This window comes from Podarcis filfolensis (assembly GCF_964270895.1).
Source record: "Podarcis filfolensis genome assembly, chromosome: 10".
In the NCBI taxonomy this organism is placed as follows: domain Eukaryota; kingdom Metazoa; phylum Chordata; class Lepidosauria; order Squamata; family Lacertidae; genus Podarcis; species Podarcis filfolensis.
Window position 1 is genome coordinate 44,640,341 of NC_139612.1, and position 9,609 is coordinate 44,649,949.

The 9,609-nt window shown below is 42.9% G+C and overlaps 1 protein-coding gene across 2 annotated transcripts; it reads left to right on the forward strand.

Moving 5' to 3' along the window:
- Window positions 1-102: 102 nt before the first annotated feature.
- On the forward strand, window positions 103-8,961 carry PHF5A (PHD finger protein 5A). Of its 2 annotated transcripts, none has more exons than XM_083573878.1 (4): window positions 103-327; window positions 2,553-2,576; window positions 5,105-5,271; window positions 8,458-8,961. In XM_083573878.1, exons 1-4 carry the CDS (start codon window positions 276-278, stop codon window positions 8,545-8,547), a joined length of 333 nt encoding a protein of 110 aa, XP_083430004.1. In that variant the 5' UTR covers window positions 103-275; the 3' UTR covers window positions 8,548-8,961. The 2 variants fall into 2 exon arrangements, with proteins under 2 accessions (XP_083430004.1, XP_083430003.1); XM_083573877.1 differs by lacking the exon at window positions 103-327 and adding an exon at window positions 1,590-2,246 and having other exon boundaries at window positions 2,475-2,576.
- Window positions 8,962-9,609: the final 648 nt, after the last annotated feature.

Genomic DNA, 9,609 nt, shown 5'->3' on the forward strand with positions numbered 1-9,609 from the left:
GCGGTACTCTGCCAGGTCCTGAAAGAGAGAGAGTTGTAAATTGCCGACATTTCCCCTCTTCTAAAAATATTCTAAGGGCTACGAAGAAACACGTTGTTGTTTATTTGCGGGATATTCGAGTGTGGTAACCCGACGCGGTAGCGCGCGAAAGGCAATTAAAAGCCGGTTTGTGTGGAGGTGGGCGAGTGTGTAGGACCTCCGCTTTCCCCGGGACCTGAAGGGGTCAAAGGTGAAAGGCCAGTAACGACAGCGGCGCGAGGCGAAGGGGTTCAGGGATGGCCAAGCACCACCCGGATTTGATCTTCTGCCGCAAGCAGGCGGGCGTAGGTGAGCCCCCCCTTCCTTCCCCCTTTCCCTCGGACCGGGAGCCTCGGGGTGCCTGGGCTGCGCGCGCGGCGGGAGGCGGGCGGAGAGCAGCGGCCGGGAAGGCCCCACCGGTCGGGTCTCCCAGGCGGGAGGCTCGACTGACTTCTGCCCTGGTCCAAACGGCAAAACGCGGCGGCGGCGCCTCACGTCTGAAACGGAATTGCGAACCGGCGCGTGCACTGAGAGCGCTTGGGCCTCACTCGTTGTGCCTCACTCGGAGCCGCCCAATAAAATCGATCGGCGGGAGATTCAGAAATGGACAGGCGAAACCTCATTCCCCGCACTCGCAAGCGGCAGTGAACTCGGGGGATTCCGTGCCCTCAGATGCAGTGATAGTCGCAGGCTTAGGTGGCTTTAGAAGGAGCTTTAAATCAGCCGAGGTCTAGTCCGTTTAACCGCTAGCCGTGGTAGCTGAATTCAGAGCATAAGTTCTGTATAAAGTAGTTGCTCCTTAATGACTCTCCCATCCTCAAGTTGCCAGCTGGCCCCTAGGATGGTTTATATTGCATACAAATGCATCTCTGGAGCCCATCACTGTTCGTCTCTCCCCCCCCCCCCGTCAGATATTCCTTAACACAGTGCAGTGTTTGTCTGCCAACCTTGCAGCTGTCATAAGCAGACCTAGATGGGAAAACAAGTACTGTATATCTGCTGCATCATTGTGGCTTGTAGATGGAAGCACTTAGGTCCTGCTTTATAATATTAGAACATGATTTGCACACTTAAGTTCTGATCAATCCCTAGCATCTAATTAAAAGGATTTCAGCTAGCTGGGCTGCAAAAGAGGAGATCCTCTTGCAACCAAATACAGTGGTACCTCGGGTTACATACGCTTCAGGTTACATATGCTTCAGGTTACAGACTCCACTAACCCAGAAATATTACCTCGGGTTAAGAACTTTGCTTCAGGATGAGAACAGAAATCGTGCTCCGGCGGCGCGGCAGCAGCGGGAGGCCCCATTAGCTAAAGTGGTGCTTCAGGTTAAGAACAGTTTCAGGTTAAGAGCGGACCTCTGGAACGAATTAAGTACTTAACCCGAGGTACCACTCTACTTGCTTAAAGTGGAATGAATGTTGTATCAGTTACAACAGTTTTACATGTTTCCTATATGAGTCACATAGTCCTAGCTAACGTCCTACATTTCTGTCCCCTTCCCTCCTGCTTTTAACTGATATTTTATTAACTGCTTCTTAGCAGCAAGGATTTTTTATTTTATTTTTAATCATACTTGCTACAAGATTTTCCTACCATATAACTACAGGTATTGGGCCTCCTGTCCTCTTATTTACCTTTGGAAGTTGTAAGTTTACATGATGCTGCGTCACTCTCGGCCTGTGACGTACATGAGACATAAGGCTTTGCTATTGTATTTTCATCAAAATAGCGCATTCTTTGCCTTCATTCCCTATGAGTATTACATTCTTACTGTTGTTTTGAAAATGACAAGCTCTAATCTTGGCAAAACACGTTAGGCAGAGTGAGGAAAGATTATTTTTGCTTTAAGTTTAATCTTGCCAATACAGTATTAACAGTGAAAGCCTAGGGTTGCATTCCTAAACATACGTGCCTGGAAGCAGGTCCCACTGTTTGAAACTGAAGGGAAAATATAAAGGCTGCTTCTTAAAATATACTCAGGTACTTTGTGCCATGTGGCCTTGCTGCCACTGCACTGTAGCTACTCACTGATTACAGTTCATTCAGTTTACCTTTGACTAAGCATGGATAGGATCAGCCCCGAATATCAGTCTGGATAGGATCTTCTTACGGAATATTAAAAGTTAAGTGTTTATTAAATGTTTTAGTTAATTGCCTTTAAAACCTATTATTCTCTCATAGTTCACCCATCCCCACCTGAATATGAGGTTAATCCTGAAGAGTAGTACAGTGGTACCTCGGGTTAAGAACTTCATTCGTTCTGGAGGTCCGTTCTTAACCTGAAACTGTTCTTAACCTGAAGCACCACTTTAGCTAATGGGGCCTCCTGCTGCCGCTGCGGCACTGCTGCACCATTTCTGTTCTCATCCTGAAGCAAAGTTCTTAACCCGAGGTACTATTTCTGGGTTAGTGGAGTCTGTTACCTGAAGCATCTATAATCCGAGGTACCACTGTACAGATTCTAGAAATAATGTGGAACTTTCAGAATTTCCAAATGAATGTTATTCATTTTTCTCCATTTTTATTGCAGCTATTGGACGACTATGTGAAAAATGTGAGTATAGCTTTTTACATACTGTGTGTCTTCTGTGATTTGGAGTCCAATATAGTGAATCAGGATTTCTTCCAAGCTGAGTAAAGTCTGTCTTCTAAAATGCAATTAAACCTATAGGTATAACCAGTGCATTTTTTCTAGAAAAATAGGTGCCAGTACTCACCGTGAAGTTGTTACAGTAAGTGCCACAATTTTTAACAACAAAATGAGGTGTTGCTAGTGCATACTCTTGAGTACCCCCTGAAAACAAGCACTGAGTATGATGCCATTTTAAGTTTAAAATTCTAGCTACACATGTAGTATAATCCTATATTTGCATATTCAGAATTTTCCCACTATGTTCACTGAAACGTACTCCCAGGCAAATTAGTATAGAACTGCAGCGTGGATGTTCAAGACTTGCCATAGACTTGAGAAACTTCACCTTTTCACCTAAACCTGAAACACTTTCGAATCTAAACCCAAGAGAAGAGAAGGAATATAAAAATTGGCAACATACCTATATGTTTACTTTAGATAATTTAAAAATAAAGTAGTCATGGTGGATCAATGCTATATAGATTATAAGGGGGGTGAAAAAAGTTGGTAAGAGAAGAAAGGAAAGGTTTGAAAAATGTATCAAAACATGGCAGCCATTCCCTCCAATCCCCTTTTAACTTCATGCTTCCTAAGACCTTTGCAGTGTTAAGCAGGGATGTCTGTGTTGCTCCAGTACTACGGTAGCTACATTTTCCTCAAACTTAGAATGTCTGAAGAGACTATGGGCTGTTTCAGATGTAACGTTAAACCATAGTTTGGCACTGGCAACTTAAGACTTCACGGAAGCAGACCAGGAAAGCAAGGCACCTGTGAAAAGAAGGAAGGTGTGCACCAGCCACATCATGCTTTGGACTTTTGTCCAATCCAGCCCACAGAAAACACTCTTAGCATTCCTGATATGCTGCAGCTGTCTTTACTGGCATTTTAAGACGTAACAGTCACACATGCATTAGCATGTGTGCTAATCAGGGGCAGTGAAATTCAGGCTCAGGGGCCAAATTCCAGGCCTTTCTGCCTGGCCCCTGGAATTCTCCCCAGTACACACCTCACTGACCATGCTTCACACCCCAGGAGCTCTTGCCTGGCTGGAATGTGTCCTTGAACTCTGATAATTCCTCTTGTAGTCATGGATGGAGGATAGAGAGGGTTGATTGAGTGTGCTAACTAAGCTATTTTACAAAGCTATTTTACAAAGGTAAAATTTAAATTTGGTGCCATGCCCACTTTTGCCCCACCTCACCCCACCCACCATTGGCATGTAGCCCCAGGAAGGCTGCCCAGAAAAGAATGCAGCCCTTGTGTTGAAAAAAGACACACATCCCTGCACTCCGGAGTCTCCAAAGCACTATTGCAGCTGTTCCTCTGGTCCTTAAAAAGCACAGGTACCTGTAAAGTGAAAGCAAAACTTCAGGCCACATAATGACCAGGCTGTCCATTTTGAGGTGAAACTAGGCAGAAGTAAAGGATGTCAGAAAGAATAAAAGGATGTCAGAAAGGATGAAGTTATGGGCAGATTATGGCTTTTCTTAATATCGCTATTGGGGTAACATATGCTGTCTCTCCTGGTCATATAAAGGACAGGATAACAGCACAAGCTATTGCAGACAGGAAAGAGATGCTTTTTCAGCCCAGCGATGCAGAGTAAGAGAGTAGAAGTTACTGCACTTGGGTGCTTCCCAGGGCTACTTGCCACACAAATGAAATGGCTCCCTACTCCTGCCCCATCCTCGAAACTAGAAATACAGCAGGACTGGGGGGAAACTATGAGATGGTCTATTGTAGTTGTCACCCAGGAGATTATCGGCATTCTTAAAAATAATTTGTTCACCTTCCAAAAGAAAGAGCAAGTTAAACAAGTCCTTAGTCAGAATAAAGATTAGATAGACGAGGGTAATGGGATATGAAGCTCTTCGTCTTTAGGTCATTTGCTTGGATATGGTCCAGGCTGGCAGTGCTTGTCATTGCCATCTGTTGGCTATTTACTTACTTGCTAACTTTGGTTCCATACCTCAAGAGCTATCTACAGCAATAATGGCTTCAATTATGTATGTGTGCACTTGCCCGTTCAGCCTTTCCTAAAGCCAAATTACGAAAAGAAGATCACTGAATATACCTTTCAAGTGTAGAAGATTGCATTGGCATTATATGATTGATGTATCTGTGATGCTGCATTCTGTGTTCATCCCTGCACAGAGATGCTGATTTGGTGTTACATATGATTAAAAAATTCAAAAAATGTGGCAGACTGGTTTATGGCGAAGTTCAATCAAATGCCAATTGCTTTGGGCTTTTATCTGTAAACAACTCAAGCCATTGTATTTGGGGTGTGGCAACTCCACCTTAATCACATCTGCCTGGAAGCAAACCCAGTTAACGCCTTGCTTTTGTAGCATGTTCTGTGGGTAATCTAATAGGCTGTGTATATTCTTTCTGTGAGTGGCTTGTCTGCATCTTTTCTTTCAGTTGAAATACGTGTATTTATTTTGCAGGTGATGGCAAGTGTGTTATTTGTGACTCTTATGTGCGGCCCTGCACACTGGTGCGCATATGTGATGAGTGCAACTATGGGTCTTATCAAGGGCGCTGTGTGATATGTGGAGGTCCTGGTGTCTCTGATGCATACTACTGTAAAGAATGCACCATCCAGGAGAAAGATGTAAGATTGTTACAGGGGTTTGCATTTTTCTGCTCTCTAAGTTGCAATTGTTTGTTCTTAAATATTATCGTTGGCCTATGTGTTGGGAAACATCTGAAGCCTGGGATGTTTATATTCTAATATCTATATGCTCTCATGTCCAGTACCTTCAATAAAGGCCTATTCATACTTGTCTCTTTCGAAAGCGCCCTAAAACGAACATAATTTATGGCTGAACACCAGTAGACAGATTTCATGCATGCCTTAGATTACAAGAGATCAAGGACAGGGGTTTAAAAAATAAAAATCAGCATTGGCAGTTGAACCTTTTACATAAAATTATAGTATCAACTACCAGCTGTTGTAGTGTAGTAATATTCTAAACAGCAATCTGGGTTAGCAGTCTTGGGGTGGGGTGGTTTGTAAGTAGCAATGGTATCAGATTTTCTCCCCAGTGACACAGTCCAACAAATTCCTTTGTAATGCCACTTGTTGAGATTCCTCTGTTGCAGGAGGTTAGACTAGATGACCCTCAGGGTCCCTTCTATGAATTTGGGACACCTTATATTTTTGTGTGAGGATGGGTATTACAGTGTTGCAACAGTAGAGCTGGTGTTCTTCTGTACCAGAAACCCTTACAGTAAGAGCAGATTCAGACTGTTTTAACAATGAATGAGTACAGGAAAAAATGCCTTGACTCTAAAGTGGCCTTGTGAAAAATAGGTCAGGGCTCATGCATCTTTAATAGTTGTAGAGAAGAGGGAAGGTACATCTGTTAAAGGTGCAGGAGCTCCTGTGCTCTCTTTTTTCACCTCGCTGCTCTAATTGTACCACAGAAATGCAATTATCTATAAAGTGAAATGCACCTGTTTTGCTGGTTACTACACAGGGACAATAGAAGTGACCTTGTTCCTACCCAGCCATCTCGCATTTGAGTTGAAAAATAAGCAGAAGTAGAGAGCATGGCTCTTGAAAATGGAGTAGCTGACAATTAGCTTCATTCTCTCTGATACTAACTGTGTAGGAAGAGCTTGGGAGGAGGAGGTTTTTAAAAAGGACAGGCTTTTTGAATTTGCATATACATTACTTGATGATTTGCAGTTGAATGTGTATTGACTACCTCCATTTAAAAGTACTGTTTGAGATGCTGTGACATTAGAGCCATCTATGGTGTGATAGATGCTTTATGAGTAAATTGACATTGGATTCCACAGTTGAGTGCATGTTGAATGTGTGCATAAACTCGTCTCAGCTGTAGACAGAAAAGAAGGCACTAGGGCTGCTAGACAGTATGAAGAAAATGGGTCAGTAACAATGGGTTCTTTTAGCATAAAGTACTGCTGCACCCAGGTTAAGATGGAATTCTATGAAGAGGATCCTCTCCAAATCAGACAGATGCTGAAATGGCGAGGCCATGAAGTGCAGTTGGAACTGGTTTTAAAGCTATTTCTATACTTGTGGGAAGTTTGTCAGGGTAGGGTAGCCAGGTGAAAAAGAGGCCAGGGCTCCTTCACCTTTAACAGTTGTGTGGGCGCCCTATCTGCTTTTGCATCTGATCACACCGTAGTGAAAGTGCCCCTCCAGAAAACGTAGCATAGGGCACGCACAAAATGTGTCTCTTCAGACTGGGGAGGTATTTATTGATTTCCTGTGTCAAAGTGTAAACTAAGGAAAATATTGCATCTGCTGAGAGGGTAGGTTGGTGAACAGAATCCAGTACTCTGCAAAAAGTTCACAGATCTATCAGCTTAAATGTAACTGAAAATTATCTGTAAGGTGGGTTCCTCCAGCTGTAACTGTACCACGCTCTGTTTCTTCATCCCTTCACAGCAGCTATTGGAACAATAGGCAGTCCCTGCCTACCCTGAATCCAAACTACCCTGGCATATTCAACAGCAAATGATCTTCTACCTGCCTAACCCTGTAGCTGCCATGCCAGTAGTGTTAGAAACTGAGATATGGAAGATAGGAGCCAAATGGCACCTTAAACCTATGTTATGGGTGCAGCAACAGAATGTCTAGGTGCGCTCTTTTTGTAACAAGCATACAAAGCTGAAAATGAATGAACTGCAGCTAAAATATTATGTTCATTTTTCACGTGCTCCAGTCCTTCCCCTGCCTATCCTCCTAATATTTTTCAGAGGGTCTCTTCTCCAGCCTTCAGAGACTAGCTGGAAGTGGGGAGGCAGAAAAGGGTCCTCCTTTCCTTCCACTCTGCAGTTTTTAATCTGAACTCTTAGGCACAGTACTGCGCCCGGAGCTCAGAAACTGCTCGTGCTAATGAAATTCCCTGTCACAAAGGGAGTTTCGAACACTGCATGCCAGTAGCAGTCTGTAAGGTGCCACAGAAATGAGAAAGAATGCAAAATGGAGAAGCTTCTCAAAAGTGCCAACTGAGATTCATTACAGCTCAGTGCATTTCAGAACATCAATTCTTTCTTCAGGAACTACCATAAGCCATCAAATTCTGTAAGTCGAACAGCGGCATGCTATTTGACTCCTTGAGGAGCTCACATATTGGCTTTCTGTTGCTTTTTCATTTTCTAGCTCTTATGGTGGTTTAGATAAATCTGAAAATATGCTGATGTGTCCGCAGAAACCTGAAGCAAAGTTTTTGAGTTGGGCTTGCAAAGTGCTTAATCTTCTTGCCCTGTACAGCTCTTAATATTTCTCACTGTCCATGCCTGCTTTCTTTGGGTAGCCATGTCATACTCAGAGTAGACCCATTAAATCAATGGACTTTCAGTAAGTCAGCCATCACTAACTTAAATATGTTGATTTTCATGGGTCTACAGAGTATGACTTTGATCTTTTAATTCCTCTGTCTTTGCAAAAACACTCCAAATTCCGCAAAGCCCCAAACACCAAGGCCAGATTAAATAAAGGAACTTTGTGCAACTTATTCTGGATGTAGAATTCATACGCCCCTGGTAGAGAAAATTGAATTGCAGCACTATCCTAAAATAGTGTACTCAGAAATAATTAAGAATATGTAGAATTGCAGCCTTTGTGGCAGAATCACTGTTGGACTTCAAATGGAAGGTTGGCATAACTATCTGTAGCCAGTACGTGTATCAGAATCAGGTCTAGTGTTGAGTGATTATTAATTTTTTCTTGCACACCTATCTGAGCTGTGAAGTAACTTGTATGATACATTTATTAGCATTACCCTTGTTCTAACCATATCCCTTTTCTGTTCCTTTTCAGCGAGATGGCTGTCCCAAGATTGTCAATCTGGGCAGCTCAAAAACAGATCTCTTCTATGAGCGAAAGAAGTATGGCTTTAAGAAAAGGTGATCCCATCTCCACCATGGTACATTTGCTGGAGACTGCAAGGATTCTTTTTTTTAAAAAGGACTGCCATCTTACTGGAAAGCAGCTCATTTGTTCTTAGTACTTAAAATTTGTTGCAGAAACTAGTATGTAAAACTCAATTTGGAGGTTGCTGTCTTCCCTGCCATTCCTCAGTGGTCCCTAATGTTACCAAGGGAGTTGAGCATTTTTATTGCATCTGTGTCTCAGAGGAAGGAGATTTACATTTCAGCCCCTGTGACTTCCAATCTACCCCTTTATAGATAAGCAACCTAAATTTCTGTTGACTGAATCCTTTCACTTAGTGTTATGATTGTGCCTATATTTTCTCTGACGTAAGCCAAGCCACAGCATCTTTGTGAATTATGCATCAATAAAGTTTTATAGTAGTCTTCTAAAGGAGGGTCCTGTCTCTAAATCTCTCCATGTTGTTCTTTCTGGGCTCCTGTTGTTAGATATGTATAAAATGATATCCTCCAACAGTGGCAAGTTTGAAGTCCACAGCACTGAAAGGTTTTAAAGAACAGCAGTTCATATTGTCTTAGCATGTGTCTTGCATCAGTGTGAAATGCTTATGCTGTAAAACCACCATTCTTGCCTACTGTTGAAAAAGTCTAGTTGCCATTTGAGATTTACCCAGTTTTGTTCTAGTGCAATTATCCACACAGAACTAGTTCAGCAGCAGGAAAATGACATCCTACTGCTGCTACAGACAAAGACCCATGAGAAGCAGACTATAAAAAGATGGGTGTTGCCCTGCCCAGATTATTCTTCCATCCCATAAATGGCATTGTTATGAGCTGTGATTACCAGATTCCAAATCACAGCCAGACATTGTGCACAAGTTGTCGTCTCTGAAGGGAAATAGTTGGTGTGGTAAAAGGTGTGGTAATAAACGTGTACTTCTAAGCACCAAGGTGCCTCTACATAGTAGAAAGCTACTCTCCACAGAACAGGTTCAGCAAGAGAAGCAGCAAGCTTTCTACATACTCGCAACCCTGGACCTCAGCCTTTGCTTCCAGGGTTTCTGAAAACAGGTCACTCTTA